General features: G+C 49.4%; 1 protein-coding gene across 1 annotated transcript; it reads right to left on the minus strand.

Annotated features, from left to right (window-relative positions):
* Window positions 1-6,581: 6,581 nt before the first annotated feature.
* Window positions 6,582-9,923, minus strand: LOC123344067 (zona pellucida sperm-binding protein 3-like). Its single transcript, XM_044979810.1, has 9 exons — window positions 9,478-9,923; window positions 8,613-8,731; window positions 8,419-8,522; window positions 8,164-8,341; window positions 7,965-8,085; window positions 7,773-7,864; window positions 7,521-7,666; window positions 7,239-7,364; window positions 6,582-6,749 (listed from the first exon to the last, which is right to left on the minus strand). The coding sequence occupies exons 1-9, from the start codon at window positions 9,889-9,891 to the stop codon at window positions 6,616-6,618; spliced, it is 1,434 nt and encodes a 477-aa protein (XP_044835745.1). The 5' UTR covers window positions 9,892-9,923; the 3' UTR covers window positions 6,582-6,615.
* Between the last annotated feature and the right edge of the window lie 12,466 nt (window positions 9,924-22,389).

Here is a 22,389-nt window from a genome sequence, read left to right on the forward strand (position 1 = left end):
CTGTCAGGGCAAGCGGTATTGTGTTCGCTGTCGCCTGCGCCGTCCTCCACAAACCCTTCCTCATCTTCCCCATCGGCGAACATCGCCGAGGAACTGTCCAGGTACACTATGCCATCCTCAGAGTCCACGGTCACTGGTGGGGCAGTGGTGGCAGACCCACCGAGAATGGCATGCAGTGCCTCGTAGAAGCGGCATGTCTGGGGCTGTGCTCCGGAGCGTCCGTTTGCCGCTCTGACTTTTTGGTAACCTTGTCTCAGGTCCTTGACTTTCACGCGGCACTGCATTGCATCCCGGCTGTATCCTTTCTCTATCATTGCTTTAGAGACCTTCTCGAAGGTCTTTGCATTCCGCTTGTTGGAGCGCAGCTCCGAGAGCACAGACTCCTCGCCCCACACAGCGATCAGATCCAGGACTTCCCGGTCAGTCCATGCTGGGGACCTCTTTCTATTCTTGGATTGGCCGGACTCCTCTGCTGGAGAGCTCTGCATCGTTGCAGGTGCTGCGGAGCTCGCCCTGATGTCCAGCCAGGACGTCAGATTCAAAGTGCCCAGACAGGAAAAGGAATTCAAATTTTCCCGGGTCATTTCCTGTGTGGCTGGTCAGAGAATCCAAGCTCGGACTGCTGTCCAGAGCGTCAACAGAGTGGTGCACTGTGGGATAGCTCCCGGAGCTAAGTTCGATTAGCATCCACACCTAGCCTAATTCGAGCTAGCCATGTCGAATTTAGCGCTACTCCACCTGTCGAGGTGGAGTACCAAATTCGAACTAAAGAGCCCTCTAGTTCGAATTAAATGGCTTCCTGGTGTGGACGGTTGAGCGGTTAGTTCGAATTAACGCTGCTAAATTCGAATTAAAGTCCTAGTGTAGATCAGGCCTTAGAGGGTTGGAGTTGTGCCAGAGGCAGCGTTTAGCATGGGGACCCCATCTGCTGCGTAGGGTGGAGGAGGGCTGGGAGAACAGAGGGACAAAGGGGCTGTTGGGAATGTGGCCAGGGGATCCCAGGGATGAAGGAGGGTCAGAGACTTGTACAGATCAGGCACTGGCTTCAGATTCACCAGAGCAGGTTACAGCCCTGGTTCTGCCACTCTCTTCTTCTGTGACCTTGCCCAAGTCATTCTGCCTTAGTTTCCACATGTGTGAAATAGAGATAATTGTTCCTCACTCCCGCAACACTGTCAGGGTATCTTCACTAATATTAGCAGTGTTCAGATAGTATAGTGATGGGGCTGTGTAAGCACCTCGCTGGAGCCATCAGTGGCTGCTCTCAGGCACCACCTCCAGTGTTAGACTCATGGAGAGTCTGGACAGCCCTTCTAACCCTTGAGAAGCTAGGTAAGGGGCAGTCTTAAATAGAAACAACGAGGAAACTCATGGCACATTAGAGCAGGGGCGGGCAAACTTTTTGGCCTGAGGGTCGCATCAGGTTTCGTAAATTGTATGGAGGGCCGGTTAGGGGAGGGGGCCATGGGCCGGCCTCCACCTTCTATTTGCCCCATCCAACCCCCCCTGTTCCCTGACGGCCCCCCTGGGACCCCTGCCACATTCACACACCCCCGCTCCCTGTCCCCTGACTACCCCCGGACCTTCACCGCCCCATCCAACACCTCCTCTCATTCCTGATGGCCCCCCCAGGACCCCTGCCCCATCCAACCACCCCTTCTCCCTGTCCCCTGACCACCCCCGGAACCCTTGCCCCTGAATTCCCTGCCACCCCCTCCAACCCCGCCCCCCTTCCTGATTGCCCCCCCCCAGACCCCTGCCCCCATTCAACCCCCTGTTTTCCCCCAACCCCTATCCACACACCCCAAACTCCTCTGCCTCTATCCAACCCCCTCGCTCCCTGCCCCCTTACCGCGCTGCCTGGAGCACTAGTGGCTGGTGGTGCTACAGCCGTGCCGCCCAGCTGGAGCCAGGCCACGACCCCGATGCCGCCACCAAGCAGCACAGAGACCGGGTGAGGCCAGGTTCAGCAGCTGTGCTGCCCCAGGAGCTCACAGCCCCGCCACCCTGAGGCTCCGGGGGAGGGGGGACAGTAAGGGAGGGACCGGGGGCTAGCTTCCCAGGCCAGGAGCTCAGGGGCCAGGAAAGACAGTCCTGTGGGCCAGATGTGGCCCGCGGGCCGTAGTTTGCCCACCTCTGCCTTAGAGAGACTAATAAATGTATTAGGGCATAAGCTTTTGTGGGCTATAACCCACTTCATCAGATGCAAGTGGGTTCTAGCCCACCAAAGCTTATTCCCAAATAAATTTGTTAGTCTCTAAGGTGCCAAAAGGACTGCTTGTTTTTGCTGCTATAGACTAACACAGCTCTCCCTCTGAAACCAGTCTTAAAATAGTGAACACCTTGGCAGCTACCCTCAGGTCCAGGCCTAAGCAGTCAAAGGGTAGACGTGTTAGTTTGAATTTGAGGACTCCAGGTGCTAGCAAATCCTCTAGTGCTCCTGCTGAGCTGTACCAAGCAGGAGCAGCGCCTGGGTTTCTGGCACCCTAGGCAGAATTCGGGGGGTGGCATTTTGTGCACTCCCCATGGGGTGCGCGGGAGCTTCCGGTTCTGCTCCCATTGCACCGCCGAAGAAGGACCCTCCGCCGAAATGCCATAGGCGACAGCGGCAGTCATTGAGCTGCTCAATTGCTTGGCGCTGTTTTCTGCGGCACGTCGGCAGAAGGTCCTTCTTTGGTGGCGCAACGGGAGCGGAACTGGAAGCTCCCGTGCGCCCCATGGGGAGCGCACAAAATGCCGCCCCCCGAATCCTGGCACCCTAGGTGACCGCCTAGGGTTACCTAATGGAAGCGCCGGCCCTGGTACTCAGGGTTGTTCATCTCCCCTTGTAAATATTGGCATCTTCTGTTCAGTTTCAATTTGGTTACTTCAGCTCCCACATCTCTTATGTCTTCATCTGTTAAGAAGGCCCCTGTGTCTGCAGTCTCCTCCCTATGTAGGAGCTGCTGGGCCAACTCACCCACTGCTGATCTTTCTTACTCTCCCCAGGTTATGGAAGAACTCTGGGCCCTGGAGAGAACACACACAGTTGAGGGTAGAGCAGCACACCTCATTTTTCTTTCTTTTTGAAAAGACCAGGCAAAGAGCAGAATGGCTAGAATGTTCCTAGTTTCAGAGCTGTATGGCACAGCTAGTGATGTTTCCCCACTCCCCCCTGCATTAGGTCTGCCAGTACTTGCTCAGGTGGCCAAAGAACATGTTGATGGAAGCGGGTTGTCGCCGTAACAGAACAGTTTTCTAAAGAAGTGAAGATTGGCCCCTGTAGAGAGCAAGTTTTAGTCAGCACAGAGAGCAGAGTTCTTCTCTGGATGTGTGAGCAGTGCCTAGTTAAGCAGCTTGCTGACCTGGGGACAGACCTCTTTCACCAATAGCATTTTAACCTAATCAGGCTCTAGCGCCGAAGGTGGTTTAAGTAGTTTACACTAGACCAATACGTAGACAAGCCAAGGCATATCAGCAAGCACAGAGCCACATTCATTACAGACACCTGCCTACTGAAGTCAGACCAGGGATGAGCCTGGGCCATTATTAACCTGTTGCCACAACTCAGAGGGCTGTGAATAGATACAGTGTGTTGTCAATACTCAGCCTTGGGCCCTGTTTGAAAGGGGAGTAGTGGCTGGGAGGGTTTTCCCCACTAGTCTGGGGAAAGGGCTCTAGGTTCTTGCAGCTGGCAGTGAGCAGCTCAGAGACAGGAGAACGTCTCCTTTAACATGTGTCCATTACATGGCATGCCCCAGCAGTTCAGCTCTTCATATAGGTGGAGGAGGATGCTACATACAGCCCCTGCAAAAAATCTCATTGAAACTCTCCCCAGGGACAAAGTCAAGCAAGCCAAGAGAAGGCCTGAGTTAAAACTGGCAAGAAATATTAGTGACAAGAAAGGGTTCTACAAATATAGTAGACAAAAAAGGAAGATCAGGGACCTGGGCCTGCTGCTCACGGGAGGTAGTGAGCTGGTAATAGAAGATAGGAAGAAAGAGCTGCTCACTGCTGCCTTTCTTCAGTCTTCACACAAAAAAATAACATGATCAGATGACCAGCAAAGTTATCGTAGACAATAAAGTTGAAGAAATGCAGCTCTGGCTTAGTAAAGAACACATTGGAGAGCTGACTAATTTGAGTGAATTCAAGCAGGGTCTGATGTTCTTTGCCCCAGGTCGTGAAAGAAATCCCAGAGCCACAGGTGATATTTGTCCACTCAGGGCTGACAGGAGAGGTCCTAGTATCAGAGGGGTAGCCATGTTAGTCTGGATCTGTAAAAGCAGCAAAGAGTCTTGTGGCACCTTATAGACTAACAGACAGAGGTCCTGGCAGACTGAAGGGCTAACATGGTTCCTCTTTAAAAAGGAGGAGCTGGGGAACTATATAGATCACTCAGCCTGCCCTTGATACCTGGGAAGCTACTAGAGCAATGTATAAAACATTCCATTTGCACATAGCTAGAGAATGAAGGGGCAAGACTAGCAGCCAGCATGGATATACCAAGCACAAATCATGTCAAACCAACTTGATTTCCTTCTTTGACAAGGGAACTGGTTTGATGGATGGGGGAAATGTGATGGACATAAGATACCTGGACTTTACAAAAAACTTTTGACACAGTCCCACATGACATTCTCATAAGCAAGCTAGAGAAATTTAGGCTCAGTAAAACTCCCATTAAGTGGATACATAATGGTTAATCAACAGAGTAACTATTTATGGAATGACATCAGAGTGGAAGGTCTTGAGTAGGGTTCCCTAAGGCTCTGTTCTGGGGCTAGTGTTATTTAATATTAAGGAGCTGAACATAGGAGTAGAGCTACTGACCAAATTTGCAGGTGACAGAGCTGGGGGGTTGTAAACAGTGCTGAATCTGTAATGAAAGATGCCAGGGCTCAAGCTTTTTTTTGGGGGGGGGGGGGGGGGGGGGGGAACTTCCATAACCAAATGCAGCAATCCCAGAGATATTGGGGCTTTGAGCTGCCAAGCCTAGAGATGCCAGGGCTTAGCGCTGGCACAAGTTAAGCACTGGTTGTAAACACTTTGGAGAATAAGAACTAAGATTTAGACAGATCTTGATAAATTGGAGAACTAGGCAACAGCCAAAATGAAATTCAATTAAGAAAAGTTTAAGACAAACTAAATGCACAAATACAGACTGGGGGATAACTGCCTTGGCAGCAGTGCTGCCGAGAAGAATTGGGGAGCTGTGGTGGATCACAGCAGCAGGAATCAGCCAGGCAATACTGGGGCATTTGTGGTTTGGGGCAGCGGGGGCATTTTTGGGTTGCATTAACAGATAACATGCAGATACCACTCTACTCACTGCTGGTTAGGCCTAAACTGGAGTCCTGTGTCCAAAATTGGGCACAGTTGTCTAGAAAGGATGGAGAAACTGAAGAGGATCCAGAGGCAAGAGATGATCAAAGGCTGAAAGACTAGGCATAGGCCCTGACTTCTGCTTGGATCGGTGGTAGCTTGACCCTGCCCCCTCTCTCATTCCAACCCTTTCCCCAAATCCCTGGCCCTGCCTCTTCCCGCTTCTCCCCACCTCCCTCCTGGAGCTTGCTATGCCACCGAACAGCTGTTTGGTGACAGCAAGCACTGGGAGGTAGGTGGAGGAGCAGGGACACAGCACACTCGGGAGAAGAGGTGGAGGCAGGGAGCTTGGCTGCTGAGCACCCATGGAGTTGGTGCCTATGGAACTGGGTATGTTTTGTTTGGAAGAGATGCGGGGAGGGAGAGAAATATGACAGCAGTCTTCAAATACTTGAAAGGCTGCCATAAAAAAAATTGTTGTCTTGCCCTCTGGGGCAAGACAAGAGGCAATGGGTTCAGATTACAGTAGAGCAGAATTAAGTCTCAGAAAAGAATTCTGAACTAAGAACAGTAGGACAATGGAACAGACTAGGGAACTTATTCAGAGGTTTTCAAAAGGAGGCTGTATAGCCATCCACAGGCACCAACTCTGGGTGCTCCAGGGCTGGATCACCCATGGAAAAAATGGTGGGTGCTGAGCACCCACCAACAGCCCCATATCACCTCCTGCCCACCAGTGGGCCCCACCAATCAGCTCCTCTCCTCCCAGTGCCTCCCCCCACCACAATCAGCTGTTCAGCAGCATGCAAGAGGCACTGGGAGCAGTGAGGGTGGGGCATGCTCAAGGCTAGGGGAAGGGGTAGACTGGGGGCAGTGCTGGGGGGGGGGGGGTCAAGCACCTGCCAGCAATTCAGAAAGACAGCACCTCTGTATCCATTGGTCTTGGATGGTTTAGACCAGTGGTTTTCAGCCTCTCATTTGCAGACCCTTTAAAAAAAAAAGGGGGTTTTAAATGGAGGTGTGGATCCCTTTAGGAATCATCTATAGACCCCCAGAGGTCCCTGTATTTAGACCATGTGTCTAAACCAGTGGTTTTCAACCTAAGTCTTGCACCTTAGTAGGAGGTTAGACTAGATGACCCTTGCAGTCCCTTCTAACCCCATGGCTCTATGAGATGGGCAGTGCATGGAGCAGCTTGTCTCCTTCCCCACTTGCCCCCAGAACAGAAGACCCCTCCCTCACCCCCTAGGAAGTCACCACTGACCAGATGAGACATTTTGTAGTTTTATTTTATGCTAGACAAAGTGCCAGTCACACAACAGTTCCAGCAGTGGCACGGCTGTGGTTTTTGTAGATGAACCAGATGGCCAGAATCATGGAGGCCAAAGCTATGGCAGCTGCCACCAAGGTCAGTCCCAGCTCCAGCCCAGGATTCTCCTCTGCACCTGCAGGAAGAAGAGGTCAGTGGTTTTGGAGCTTTTGGTGTCTGTCTGCACCATACACTAGGGAGTGCTGTGGTAGATGAAGTGGGAAGTTCTTGTTTGTGTTGTTCAGCTACTGCTCAGCTTTGTGGACCTGATCCTTCATGTTGATTCTGTTGAATCGTGTTTTAGTCAAGACTAGCTGGAGTAAACAGGAATCTAGATTCCTAAGTTGTAGGTTTTAGGCCAATTTTTGGTGCAACCAATCAGCTGAGCCAGGAGGGGTATTGCTGATGTCTAGAGATGCCCTCTTAGGCACTGCCGAGAACTCCCCTGGCTTTAGTTTGCTCTTTTGCTTTCCAACTGCTGCCCACAGGCTAGATAGCACTAAGATTCGTCCTTGAAAGGTTCATTATTCAGAGTTCCCTTGAGGTGGAAGGCATCCCCTCCCCCAAAAGATTCATAACATATGCTCCCAGGGTGCATGGCTGGTTCTTATAACCTAAAGGATACCTGGTGCTGCCGCCTTCCCTGCTTCCACTCGATCTTCTACAGCATCCCTGGATTCTTGGTAGGCATCAAGGATGATTAGGGGTCCTACGACAACATCAGCCTCTCCTACCCTCACTGAGGAGTCACCTGTATTGCAGAGAGGAGTTACCAGAGAACCAATCAACATTCCTGCTCTTATCCTCATTTTAGAAGAAAGACAACCAAAGAACAGTGGCTTGGGCTAAAAGAAAGCTCTCTTTGGGTTCAAACTTCTATTAGCTATGTAGGATATATACAGCCTACCATGTCTGGAGGCCACATCTCTCCAGAAGCGCCTCCCTGGCCATCTGTCCAGAGGGCTGCCTCTCCCTGACTGTCCTCCAAGCAATGCACAGTTCCCAGTCTCACAGCACCTGCAGATGTCTCTGGTGCCTTCCACTGGAGCCCAGCTGGAACAGATGAAGGGGCAGGGTCACTTACAATAAGACTTGTCCTCTCCAGTCTGCTGATCCCACCAGCCCACCACCTCCATGGGGTTCTACTCCAGCTACTCACATGTTGCCTGCTTTGTTGAAGGAACAAGCCTTGTTCAAGGGATCTGGGGCTTGCTCAGTTGCAGTGACTTTCAGATGACAGGTGATGTAGATCTGGAGGGGAAGTGGGAAGAGGGGTTAGGACCATCCCAGGGGACACTAAGACCTGCTTAGCCTGGGGGAATTGACTTGGAGCAGAAATCTGGGAGCTCACCAAGTTCCTGGTATCTCCTGCAAACCTGAACACGTCCACCATGAACTGCAGTGTGTCCTGCCTGGGCCTGGGGAATATGAAGGCTGAGGTGGTGTCATCTGACCTCCCATCCACCAGGCATCTACACACAAGATCTTGTTAGTAAGATCCCCACAGACTTGAGGTAGATTCTAGACTAGAAAGGGCTGCCAGCTCTTACCCATTGAAGTCAATGACAGCATAGCGGGGAGAGGAGTCCCTGTCTGGGGTCAGGGTGGCCACACAGCTGTCCACAAAGAGCCTCAAAGCCACATGGTTCCCAGTGCTGACATCAGCTTGGATATGCATGACCTCCCCCAGCTGGAATCCATTGGAGGGTCTCTCAGCACTCCAGTCATCTGCAAGGCAAGCTCACAGTGAGCAGGACAGACAGGCAGGGCTGGGCTCAGCTCCCCTGAAGTCTCCTCCCACCTACCATTCATCAGGCGCAGGGAGAAACCCAGCCTCTCCTCTGCAGACAGAGTGGAGATGAAGGGAACCCAGGTTGGCTTGATGGCTTTACTGCTCACATTGTCCTTCCTGTGAGAGGAGCAAACCTCAGTCACTGACCCAGATCCCACAACAGGGACTGAATGAGAGGGAGGGGATCTGAACATCTCAGACACTCACCTGGGATAATGACACTCAATAGGAATCACAGCCAGATTGGTTCTCAGGATCACTGGGTTGCTGGCAGGGGTGGGGTTATAGTTCAGGCTTGTGCTGTAAACCAGAGAGTCTGGGGTCATCTGGGAAGAATCAGATATGGAAGGGTTAACAGCACACAATTGACATACAAAACTACAGTACTAGGTTCAGCAAGACCTAGAAAGACATTTCTATTAACAGAAAGTCTTTCCGCACATGCACAACTCATGGAACCACCATTGCTGAAAGGCAACATAACCATTAGAGCTTTTTGCACTCACTCCCCTGGAATGACTGCCTGGGGACTACTGATAGGTACTGTAGGGCCTAGTTCTGCACAGCTGTGGTCACCACAACTACTGCTTCTAGCACTCTCCAACCATTATGTAGGAGAAGCTGTTTTCCCTTACAGGACAGAAGCATTCTGGAAGACAGCTGACATGTAGCACCCTTTGGCCACTCCAGTTCTGCTGTCCATCATCTCTCTCTGGGAGCAGTGCAGCTGTTGGGGCTTCTTGAAATAGGGACTCCCAGTGGAGGAGGAGATTGCAAGGGCATGGCTCAGCTCACTGTTCTTTCAAGGGAGAGGATGTCACTCAAAGGGGGAAGCTCTGACAGCTGATAGCAGCTGCCTGTTTAGCATGGCAAGTAGGGGAAACCAATAACTCTAGCTATGGACCCAGTCCATTAGGCATCCTAGATGTTAATATCAGACTGGCCTAGAGCTGCCCATCACCCACCCACAGAACCATGCATCACAGAAAGTTAGCTGGGGCCTGCACAATGGGAGGGATCAAGATACTCATCCAACCCAGTGGAGCACCAGACTTGTATGAAGCTGCTTTACCTGTGAGGTGCTGCCACATTCATGGAGACCAGCTGCAAAGGTCACTGTGTTCTCCGCAGCATTAAGGGACGTGTACTGGCAGGCAGCTGGGCCAAGGCTCAGGTCAGCAGCTTTGATCAGTCTCCCAGTCCCAAACAGATCCCTGTGCACAGTGATCACCAGCTGAGCCTCCTCACACTGCACCGTGACAGGCTGCAGCAGGGACACAGCCCTGAGCTGGGAAGCATCAACCCAAGCCCAGGGGTAGGGCTGGGCAAGAGAGGATACATAGACTTGTCTACGAGGGGGCTCAGCCCTGGGGGTGGGTCTCCAGATGGCTGAGTCCCTCCTAGAGAAATCCCAGGGATTGTAACTGGTCACCCCACTGATCACCCAGCACAGGAAAGTAAAGCCCAAGCTGCTTTTGTGCCCCATCCTGCCTACAGCAAACCCAGCATGGAGAGAAACAGCTGTTCTGGAGCCTTTATACCCTGACCTAAAGCCAGCTCACAGCTGCCCCAGGTAATTAATTCCCCAGTCTCACCCAAAGCCCAGTCCCTCGGGCAGGGAAATAATGAATGGGAATTAATGCCACCTGGGAGTAGTTATCATTTGTGTTTTAGGAAACTCCCTACATGGTTTCAGCCAATTAATGGCTAACAGACTTTGATGTTGATGGGAACTATCAGCCATGTAACGTGTGATACTGATAATGGATTCCAGAGGGAATTTTTGTATGTTACGAATCTTGTGCTATGAGTGGGAAGCATTAAGTCCAACTGATTTGCTGATGAAATAGTTTAAATCACAGTCTTAAAGATTTATTTGCTTTAGGCTTTGCCTTGTGCTCTTAACAGACAGTGCAACTGAGCAAATATGACTCCGTGATGTTTGGAAAGCTGTCTCAGGGTGAGAAATGCTCCTTACTGCATAGACACCACAAATGGCCCAGGACAAGAATAGCAAGGGAGTGATGCACATCAGATCTGTGGAGCCCTGGTAAAGTGGAAATGGAGCCCCACAACTGAAACAAGAGCAGCCCAGGAATGATGTGTTTTGGCAGATCCCTGAGGAATCCAGGACTGGAATCTCAAGGACGTCTTGCCGTGACCAGCAGTTGTGTGCTGCCTGGGAAGCACAGTCAATCAAACTGCCTCTGAACACACTGTGTGCTCATGTGAGCATTAGTAAATTAGGACTTGCTTGGGCAGATGGATCAAAGAACATCAGCAAAAAAAAAAACAAAAAAACCCAGACTGTTTAGCAGAGTGCTGTGTTCCTGGAAGCAGCCTCTCTCATAATGCTTCTTGGCCCACACATCCTCAAAGGAATCCTAAATCCCTTTGAGGATCTGGGCCTGAAATTTTCCAGAGTAAGTGAACCCGGACCTCAGTGCCTGCAGGCCAGAGCGGCCCAGGCCCAGCACTCCACCCACCTCTCTGCCTGACAGACAATAGAGCTTCCTTTAACAGCAGGATTTCTCCTTTGTATCCATCCCTCTCACACCCTCCTGAGCAAATAGGATGTGCCTTGGTGTATGGGGCAGATAACGGAACCAAAACAGCCACTGTAGCGGGTCCAGTGTTGCAGCTGGGTGTGGAGAAGTGCCCTACCCATCACCCCTCCCTGTTGGGTGGTGAGATACCCCATGTTCTCCATTGGAAGGGAGACAGTTTGACATCACTGTTGGTTGGTCTGGCCCTAGCCCCCCATGCTGCATACTTGGTCCATCCCCTCTGGGCTCTGGCATTATCCTGGTGCTCATTTCTTGGGGCCACAGCTGTGCCCCACCCATCTCCTGATGTGTGGAGATCAAACTCAGGGCTCTCATTCAGTAGTAAAGACAAGGGCTCAGAGCCCTGAAAGCAGCTGGACACCTACCTCACAGCTAAATGCCTAAATATCTTTGAGGATCTGGGCTCACAGCAGGATCTGGGCCTGCTTCTCCCCTGCCTGGCACCTTGTCAGAACAGGCGCATTTTGCACCCACTTGGCACAGATATGAATGACTACACAAGGGGACAGTCAGGCCCTGATTCTTGGCGTCTGATTCTAATCCAAGATTCCCCTGTATGCAGCATAAAGAGTTTTTAAAGGGGAAGGCAATGACCCCCAACAATACCGCCCATGGAGGGGGCATCCCTGGATGCTACAGTGCTGGGGTAATGGTTGTACACTAGCTCTGCTCCCGGCCCTGACTACAGGGGGGCATCCTGGTGGCAGGAAAGGGTGAGCCCAAGGTACGGGGGGGGTGTATGGCTGGACTGTACCCTGCTGTGGCTATTTTTCTGCTTGCTGGAGTCCCAGGAAATAGAGCGTAACTTAGCACAGGCTGCTCAAACTTTCACCAGGACCAGGCCAGCCCCCAAATATGCAGCTGTGGCTGAAAGCCAACTTTGCCTTCCCCTCTGTTTCTGGCCCAAGTAGAGCTGCGAATCAGGCCCTTGGCCTCTTGTGTAGTAATGACAAGCACCCACTGCCCCTGCCGTAGTGATGTGCTGCCAAAGTACAGACAAGGGGCACCCATGAACCTTTTCTCCATTAGCCTGGACTTCCTCCTGACTCTCTGTGCTGGGGTGCAGGGTGCAATGGCACTGAATAAAGGGAGGTATTGGGAATCTATTATGTTGTTTTCCTACTTTGGCAGAAGCATAACCACATTGCAAACAAACATCTACCTCGTGCCCACCGTTACTGGAAACATTTGCTCCTGAAAACTCGCCTGAGCAGGTTGATTAAACATCATGCTGCTAAGACCTGTGCCATTGGAAATGGAGTGATGGGGGTAAGAGAAGGCCTCAGAGTGGGGGAACCAGGGTGCACCAGTCCCAGGAAATGTTCCAAGTATGCCTGAGAGAGGCTAGAACCTAGTGCATTCCAATGGCAGAACACTTGCTCTGCAGAAGTATTTTGATGAACCTTGTGGATTACGTTCCTGTCTGGCAAGGGTGATTTAAGAGAATCCAGAGGGGGATGACTTCACCAGAGGCAGGGAACTCCCTGACCTCTCTTCATCTCAGTGGCAGAACTTCAGCATGAATCTTCTGCAAGCCACCTCTAGCATACAGTTGTCCTACAAGCTTAAGGAGTCAGGAGCCAGACCCAGCAGCTGAGGCTAGGTCTCCTGTGTGATAATAAGGTCTGCTCCCAGCTCCAGCTGGCCAGAGATCATCAAATGCAGGCGTCTTGTGGCATACAGTAGAACACACATTCCCTGCCCCTGCTGAGCCATGGAGCAAGGGACCAGGGCTAGGAATGAAGTCCAGGTCCCTCCTGGGACTATGTAAAGCTCAGTTAGTTTAATTAATAGCTTTCAATAAATCATTTGCTTTTCACTAATAACCTTGTTGACCTGCAAGAGAATCTGGGCTTCAGGAGCTGCTAGAGATGGGGCGTGTGACAGAAGTATGGGTAGGTTAAAGCTTCCAGCGCAGCAATCTGTGGCCTGGAGATGGGGGCCACCAATCACCTGGATTTGAGGCAAATCTCTAGCACTACTGCACTGACCCAGGGTTGGTCTGGCTGTGGAGGGTGAACTGCCATTTGCTGGTTGCCAGTTGATGCAGAAAGGTTTTTCCATGTACTGTTTTACACACAAAGCGTCTATTTGCATCTCCCCAGGGCTTGGTGGGCTTTTCTAGAACGTTAAAAGGCTCCAAATAAACCTCACAGTCAAGGGTCAGAAGTGGATTGACTTGGAGGCCCCAGAGTCTCTGCCCCTCCTCTTCTCCGCCCTCCTTATTTCCCCCAACTGCCATCCTCCCCCTCCGCCCCCCCTTCAGTTCAACAGCTGGTGCCCCATGTCAAGGCCTGATTTTGAAATAGGTTTGGCATGCAAAAATGCACACAGAATCCAGGCCTAATTTGCATCCTTATTGATTCCAATTTCATATGTTAATTGGCTAATTGCCCATGCAGAGGCCCATAACTAGCCCCCTATATCTGCAGCTGACCCCCTTCCCAGTCACTGTAAATGCAGGCAGGTGACTGCACATAGATGTTTCATGCATGTTCACACCTAGCACAGTTCTTTGGTATTGGCAGAAGCTGTTTCCAATCAGCACAGAAAATTCTGGGTCGACATCCCTCCCTGACCGTGCTAACAGCTTTTATCCCTCTGGGTGTAATTCTGCTCCCAGTGCAGTCAACGGGAATATTGCCAGTGACTTCATAGGACTAGCAGTTGGTTCTCATAGCCGTTCAGCTACATCTGTGTTTGTTATGGACAGCAGCACCAACAGAAGCTCCTTGCTTTGTGGAGGCCCCTTTGGCCTCCTGGACTCTGCCTTTCGACTGCTGGGCAGCTGTCACTCACACAGCTCTTGGCACTGGCTTTGAAGAGGGCTCCGATGTATGTTCAGAGAGGTCATTATTCTTTGGACAGGGCTACTACAGGTTAGACTCCAAGGGAAATGCACTGGCAAGGCTGAGAGCAAAATCTGACCCAATGGGCACACTCCAGCCCCTAGTGAAAATGCACTGGTGCCAATCAATTTACCTGGGGAAGAGCCATTCCTAGTTTTACTCATATTCTTGTTATTAATGACTATTTAAATAGCCCCAGAATATTCATGGGGCTCTGTAAGCCTCAGAACAAGAGACAATTTCTGCCTTGAAGCCTCACAGACAGAGAGGGCCAGATCCTCAGCTGGTGTCAATGGGCCGCTGACTTTAATAGAGCTATGTCCATTGACATGAACCCAGGATTTGGTCCATTGTCACGGTCTGTCACCTGGCTTCTCTCTCTCCTCTCTCTTTTCCAATCTGCCCAACAAGTTTTGCCCTGGTGGGGCTCATTCCAGTTTGTGATCGACTGCTCTAGCCTGTTCTGGACGAGTGGGGATGGCCCAGAGCTTGCAGCTCAAACTGCCCTTCAATCCATCCATGAAGGGTTTGTTTGGGTTCTCATGCTGTCATGCCAGAAAATCCACTGCAGAGCTTTACAGGAAGAGACTGGAATTGATGTGCTGATAACAAGAAGCGTGAGCTGAGTCACAAAATCAAACTCCATCTGTAACACCCGTGAGAACACAAAAATGTTACAGGGCCCAGATCCAGTGGCCACTGTAACCAATTCAAAGACACCCATTGACTTCTGTGGGCCTGGGATCCAGTTCTTAGAGAGGGATCTGATACGGGGTGAACTTCCCAGTACGTCTGTTGAATTAATTTAGATGGAATACATGGGCCAAAGGTGTTAACACAACCCAGTCACTGTACAATCTGAAACAGCATTGAACAAGGTCTAGGGGGTTGGTATCCAGAGACCTCTTAATCCCATGGCAAACACACCATTAAAAATCCTTTTAACCTTTTATTAAAGATACAGACAAAGCATCTGAAATGTAAAGGATTAAGTGATGCTTTCATTTGTCCAACATCCCTTGTTCCCTTTCCCTGGAGAGAGTTTTTAGGAGGAAAGCATCTCTGCGAGAGGGGAGGGTCCCAGAGCCTGGATTCCAACCCAAGTCCGAATGTCTACACTGCAGTTAAACAGCCCCTGTCATAGGTCTCACCCCCACTTAGAGCTGTTGGGTTCCAATATGGGGACCTGCATGGACTCCTCTAAACTAAAATCCTAGTTTAGATCTGGTAAAAGCTGCCACCACCCAATAATGTACGTGTATTGGGACACAGTCCTTCCCCAAAATCCTTGGGGATCCCAAGAGCCCCAAATCCATGGAGTTCTTACACCTAGGAGAAATAAACCATTCCCCCCTGCTTTCTCCCCCCTCCCTTTTCCTAGGAGAGATACAGGGATTCAACTGCAGAGGGATGCCGTCCTCCTCCCTCCTCCCCTTTCCCTGAGAATTCACCCAAGGAAAGATCAACCAAGTCCTTAACAGAAAAGATTTATTAAAGAATAAAAAGAAAGTAACTGTCTCTGTAATACCAAGATGGAACAATACACAGGGTCTAAACTTATCAATCTTTGGAGAGAATCCCCCCTCCTTTCTTTCTCAGTAAAAGCAATAACAGTACAGAATTAAAGAAATTCTATAGCAAAACACACAACTGCAAACATAGAAATCAAATTATAAGACTAATCCGCCTTTCTAATTAATATTCACTATTGGATAGTAGGAACTACTCCAGGAGAACTTGGAGACATGTCTGGCCTCTCTTAGATCCAAAGAGAGAACACAGAGCAAAACAGGGAACACAGACAAAGGCTTCCCTCCACAGAGATTTGAAATTATCCTGTCCCTTGATTGGTCCTCTGGTCAGGCGTTTCTCAGGTAACTGAGCTTGTTAACCCTTTCCAGGTAAAAGAGACCTTAACCCTGATCTGTTTATTTATGACAGCCCCGTAGCCCAAGGTCCATGAGCCAGAGTCAGCTGACATGGGTGGTTAATTGAAGCATAGACATTTACTTTACAGCAGTCATGAGGCTGCTCTAAAATACACCATGGCCAGAGCTGGCATAGAACTGGTCCCAGGATCAGAAAGCTGCAACTGGCTACTAGGCACAGCTGAGAAGTTAGCCCTGGGACTCCTTAATCCCAGTCCAGTGTCCATGGGACTGTAGCATCTTCCTGGCAAAGTTCTTGAGATGACCATCAAAATTAATATAGGAGGCTATCAATAAGTCACTGTGAATTGAAATTCCATGGAAAATCCATAAACCCAAAGACAGGTGATATCCACAGAATATTTAAAATGTGTTTGGTGGATCCTACCTCACTTGAGGTTCCCTGCTGATCCCTTTGGGAGTGGAAGATATCTCAACCTTATATCAGTTGCTTCCTCTTTAAGATCCTTTGCTACTACTAATTATTATTGGTATTGCAGTGGTGCCTCAGAGCCGGAGCCACGGAGTAGGACGCCATTGTGTTAAGTGCTGTAAACAATGACATTGTTTCCTTTCCGATAGTTAGACTAATATATTTATGAAATAAGCGAAATCTGACCCCGCCTGGATAGCTGCAGGTGCATCTGCTCATATGCTCACACTCTGCACACTGTTTGTGCTGGTGGTACAATCCCTGGCACAGCAGTTGTCAGAGCAGGGCAGGGCAGGGCTGGGAAATTTACTCTCACAGGTATCTGGCCGATCGCACATTCATTGCATTGCCTGCCTGCATTGCCCCTTCTATTTAAGTCCCTATTAACCTGGAACATCCGGCAGTTGGTTTTAAGAGGAAGACGGCTTTCCAAAGCAATAGGATTCATATTCAAATATAAGCACAAGAAGGGACAGGAACAGGTAAGCCTCGGCTTTCAGCTTCTGTGGGGCTTTCCAAACAGGATAGAAATTATGCACCCAGATATATACTTTATTAACAGCTCCCCTCCAGACAGTGTCATACTTTCTCCAGCGCTGGTGGGTGCCCAAGGCCCCTGCCCCTGCCCCAATTCCACCCTTTCTCTGCCCTTGGCCCCGCCCCATCTCAACCCCATCCCCAAAGTCCTCACCCTAACTCCGCCCCCTCCCTGCCCCTATTGGATCCCTTCCCCAAAACCCCACCCCCGCCTCTTTCCCCAGTGCATCACGTTCCCCCTCCTGCCCCCTCCCTCCTTGCCCCGCAAATCAGCTGTTTGGCAGTGCAAGCGCTGGGAGGGAGGGGGAGAAGCAGGATGCAGCGGCATGCTCATGGAGGAGGCGGAGATGAGCTGGAGCAGGGGCGGGGAGCTGCCAGTAGGTGCTGAGCACCCATCAATTTTTTTCCCTGGGTGCTCCAGCCCCAGAGCACCCACGGAGTCGGCACGTATGGACAGTGTGCCTAGAAGTAGGCCAGTTTACACCAGCTGAGGAGCTGTACCCCAATCTGTAAATTAAGACATCTTGTATTCATTGATACAAAAGAAGCAATAAGCAGACAAGATTCCGTTTAGACCATGTGAAATTGTTATTAAACTGTTCTCCGTCTAACAGGTCTTCTAAGAAGTGAAACTTCTGAAGAAAATTCACCTCTGCCCACTACAGTAGGTAATGGTTTGACAGCTGCTTTCTTCACGTTGGGATGCTAAGACTTCCAGTTAGGCTAGAAGATATAGCTCCCTTTAATGAGAACTGATGTCACTTACAAATACCCATTGATGGTTATAAGCAATTGTCACTGGAGAGCTCAGATGGTACAGAGAATGAGCAAGACAATGCTTTTTGTGACTGAGCTATGCGAGTATTAACTGAAAGTCATTAACATCTGATGGCTGTTAGATGGCGTGCTGGTTGGTCTCTGAGTTGGTGGTCTGAACCCAGTTCCCAGGAGGCAGATGTCCACATCATAAAACCCAACATTACAGATGACACTAATTTTCCCCAGGGGAGAGGGGGGAAACTCTGGGCCAACTTATTGTCCCACCGCAATCAGTGGAAGTGTTGCCATTGACTTCAATGAAACTAAGATTCATGTCTGTGTCAGGAAACAACCTACAATAACGTTATTAACATTTACAACAGTTCATATTAATACAGTAACAAGCAGCACAGCCCAAAATAAAATATCATTTTTGAATTCCACTTCACACTGTAATGGTGAATTCAAGACCAGCATGTAGCAACAAAGTTATTGATCTAGATGGCTTCCAGTCACACCAGAAATGTCTGCCTGGTGTCATATTACAATGATTTACTCAACATCCTCTCGTAATCTCATCCTTTGTACGTTATAGCTTTCTAGAATGACATCAACATGCACACTCGGAGTGTTGTTGGGAGACAAACAAGATACCAGAATGGTTACTTATGGGTATAAGGAGGCAGTTAAAAAAATACTTTCGATACTTACAGGCTGGAAATTTCAAAGGTGTCTAAAGGAGTTAGGTGCCCAAATCTGATAGAAATTCCTATTGTCTATTGTAAATTGTTTAACTCCCTTTTGAAAATCCCAGCTACAGCACTGAGTGTACTGAGGAACACATTATCACAGAAACATAGGGCTGGAGGGACAGGACTTTGAGCAGGCATCAAGTCCAGCCCCTGCCCTGAGGGAGAACCAAGTAAACCTAGACCATTATTTAGTCTTATCAGAAATTATGTTGATATGCAGCCAAAATATGTTTAAATGGGGACACTTTTTTTTTTTCCTCACCAGACCTTACTGCAACACTGACAACAACTTTGGTCATTGTATTTTTTTCTGAGATAAGGAATGGACTATGCCATGGGAAAATGGTATTACTTACATCAGAAGTAAAAGACCAGAGACATCAGAACAACAACAATAAAAAGATGTTCACGTGATCATTAGGGTTTATTTCCAAATCTTATTTTTACAGATAAACTAACATGTATGCCTGGGACATCAGTGCCTTCCACAGGTGACATGGTATCAACTATACCACCTACAAATGCTTCATTATCATCAACTATAAATACCTCCAGCCAAGGGTGGCTGAGCCTTTCCAAAAGCGTGTGTGGTGGGGGGTCTCCTTCCCCCCTGAGGAGCTGCCCTGCCCCTCCTCTTCTCCTAAGACCATACCCCTGCCCCACCCCTGCCCCTCAATACCTCTCATTTCCCCCCAAGACCCCACCTGTCCTCTTCCCCCAGAGACCCCACTCCAGTCAAGCAGGAAGGCAGAGAGGGGCTCCCCCCATGCTGAAAGCAGCCCCCTGCCTGTGTTCCCACCTCCCAAGACCCCAGCCTAGGGCAGGTGGAGGGACCCAGGCTCCGCACAGCTGCCTGCATGGCCCCGCACAGCTGCCTGCATGGCCCAGGTATTTCCTTGACCTGGATCTGGCCAGGGGTGTGGGGCCTTGGAGCCACAGCCAGGCCATGGTAAGACCCATGGGCAGGTGGAGGGCCTGCATGGCTCCCACAACTGCCTGGGTTCCCCAGCCGGGCTCCATCAGCTGCTGGCCAGGCCAGGCCAGGCGGTGGGGTTTCAGGCAGAAGGGGAGGGGAAGGGGTGGGGTCCCCTATGGCAAAAAGTAGATGGGCCAAAGTGGGAGGGCTGTAGTTCCCTGCCCCTCCCCCCCCAGCCCCATTCTGGTACAGCACTGAACTGGGATGGCTACCGTTGACTGTTTCAGGAGAAGTGGTTCAATCACTGCTTAGCTGTATCAATTAACCTGGTAGCGGTACAGTTCTGTAGTATAGATCAGGCTCCAGAGAGCCCTTCAGTTATCCAGAACATTATAAAATCCATGAGATGGCATTGCTGGTAACTGCAAACCATAAAGGGGAAAAAAGCCCATTGATTGGGACTCCTGATCTGGGTTCTATTCCTGCTTCGGCTGCTGGATGACCTTGAGCAAGTCACATCACTGCTCCATGCTTGGTTTGCCCAGCTGTAAAATGAGGTTCACAATACCAACCTCCTTTGTAAAGTACTTTGAGATCTGCTGATGAAGAGCACTATGTAAGAGCTAAGTGTCCTTATTGTCCATGAAGCTAAGTCATTTGGCATACTTTGAGTTTAGACTTCCTGATATTGGCTGGATTCAATCCAGGCTCTAATGGGTGACAAGGAACAAAGGGGCTGGGGGATGGACTACACCTATCAGCATTTATATCCGGTTTTCTTATTTTAACACAGACGCTCCCCTCTCACGAACTGGTCCTCCAAAGGAGAGATGTTTCCCCAGCTATGCCACAGCTACCGCTGTAATATGCATGCTGCTGACTGTTGCAATTCCTCTGATTGTCATGGTGAGTCACAGCACACAGCAGCGGTCAGCCACCAATTAGTGGCTTCTTGAGCTGGGAGTTCAAATTCCTTCTCTGGAAGAATGAAACTGAGGGGCAATCCCTGTCTGCAGAAAGTCCAGCTGAGTCCCCAGCTTCAAGCCTGACCTACCCAGCCTAGCCATTCTTCCCTGGTGGGCTAGCTGCCTCCTAAATCCTCCCCTGAAGAGACCAACCTCCTAGACTAGGGAGACCAGACACTCCAGCTTCTGATGGTGAGAGGGGGAGGAACTGGCCTCACTCCTGAACCTGAGGAACTGTCCTACTCAGCTCTGATCAGGCAGGAGAGCTCCCTTTTCAGACCAAGAGAAGGAAGAGCTGAACATGAAAGTGAGGAGGCTACATTAGTTTCCCAAACCCCATAGCACGTGTCACTCCGTTACATCTAGGCAAAGAAACCAGATCTCTATAGGAGGCTTACTGGTGCATCTACCCTGAAATCACCGTACAAAATACACAGCAAAGCCTCGCACTACAAAGTGGGATTTCCCCTCTTCCTTCCCACCAGCATACTGCTCTTTCCCTGCTCGTTGGGCCTCTAGGTTAATGCCGTTTAAGGCCACAAATGCCAACCTGCTACTCAAGGGTATTGCCTGGCCAAATGCTATGGTGATGCATTGGGATGAGCCAAAGGATAATGTCTCAAAAAAAAAAAACCCTCAGTCTGCTGACTAACCAACATACTCTGTGGGCCTGGGTTCCTCTGTTCTCAGTGGTCAGCTGGGTACAATCTGGGGCTATGCACAGGTGTTTGAGAGGTGGTTGGTACCTGGAGTGAGTCAGGAAAGGGTGGTTTGGCTGCATCTGCTGAAGAGTGGCTGGCACCTTAATTCATTTGCTTGGTATTTTGGCAGAACCATGAGGGCGCTCCTGTCTTTTCTGAAGATTTGCTAAAGAGTCAGTGAACTGATGGCAGTTGTGTCTGAGATAGCAGATAACTCCTGTCTGATGCCAAAACAGACACAGAATTTGTGTCACAGAAAAATACAAAATAAAGCAAAAAGGAGGTAGATGATTGTGGTGATAGATAAACAAGATATATTTTTTTAAATCTGTATTTATATTAATTTAATTCTTAATGTATCATTCAGACTGTTTTACAAACAGAGCTGGACACATGTGGTTTACAGGTGACGTTACTCTGCTGTGGAGCTGCCATATCTCAGGCACTGAAATAATTAGTTCTTTGATCCTCTCTCTCCACAGGCCCATCCTGTGCAGCTCCATTTTCCCAGCCATGCACTATGGGGCTCCAAACAAACACACATGACCACAGTGCAGAAGTTTGTAGCATGTTTGTTATTGTGGCTATCGGATCGCATTGAGTCAGTCAAGACACAAGAAGAGACAGAACTACTCTTGCTCCAATAGGTGACAAAAAGCTTGAACTTCCATTGAGAAGTTTTTTGTGTTTTTTTTTTAAGACCAACTGCTAACACATCACATGGGGCCCAAAACAACTTCCATTTTTGGTGTCTGTTTCATACTTCAAAAAAGATGAAGTGGAAAGGGTTCAGTAAAGAGCTACAAGAAAGATTTGAGGTCTGGAAAACTTGCCTTATGCCTATTTAGTTTATCAAAGAGAAAGCTAAAGGTGACTTGATCGTGATTTACAAAGTACATACAGAAGAGATTTCTTTGATCTAGCAGAAAAAGGCATAACAAGGTCTAATGGTTGGAAGCTGAAGCTAGACAAATTTAGACTAGAAATAAGGTTGATTTAGTTGGGGGTTGGTTTTGCTTTAAGCAGGGAGTTGGACTAGATGACCTCCTGAGGTTTCTTCCAACACTAATCTTCTGATTCTAAGGTGCAAATTTTTAACAGTGAGGGTAATTAACCATTGGAACAAATTTCCTAAGGATGTAGTAGATTCCTTATCATTTGTGTCTTTAAGGCAGGACTGGTTGCCTTTCTGAAAGATGCTACAGCTCAAAGACAAGTTCTGGGCTTTATGCAGAAACAATTGGGTGAGGCTGTGACCCATGACATGCTGGTCAGACTCGATCATAATAGCTCTTTTTGCCTTAAAGTCTACGAATCTGGTAGCTCTGAACCACCCCACTCCAGAACATTGAGAGGGTTTGGAGAAAATAGAATGTGGGTCTGAACTAGCCCTATGTCTAGTTTTCCAAAACTCTAACCCAGTCAAGGATCTCTTCACTCCAAACCATCCTGTCTCAGTTTCTTTTGACAGAGATCGAGACTGATCCAGGTGCAGAAATACAAGCTTGTGGTGGGTATATGGAAGCACCTTCTCCCTCTCCTGCACTCCAACCTCTTGCATCCTTAGCACAGGGAAT

Source organism: Mauremys mutica, chromosome 11 (assembly GCF_020497125.1).
Source record: "Mauremys mutica isolate MM-2020 ecotype Southern chromosome 11, ASM2049712v1, whole genome shotgun sequence".
Lineage (NCBI taxonomy): Eukaryota > Metazoa > Chordata > Testudines > Geoemydidae > Mauremys > Mauremys mutica.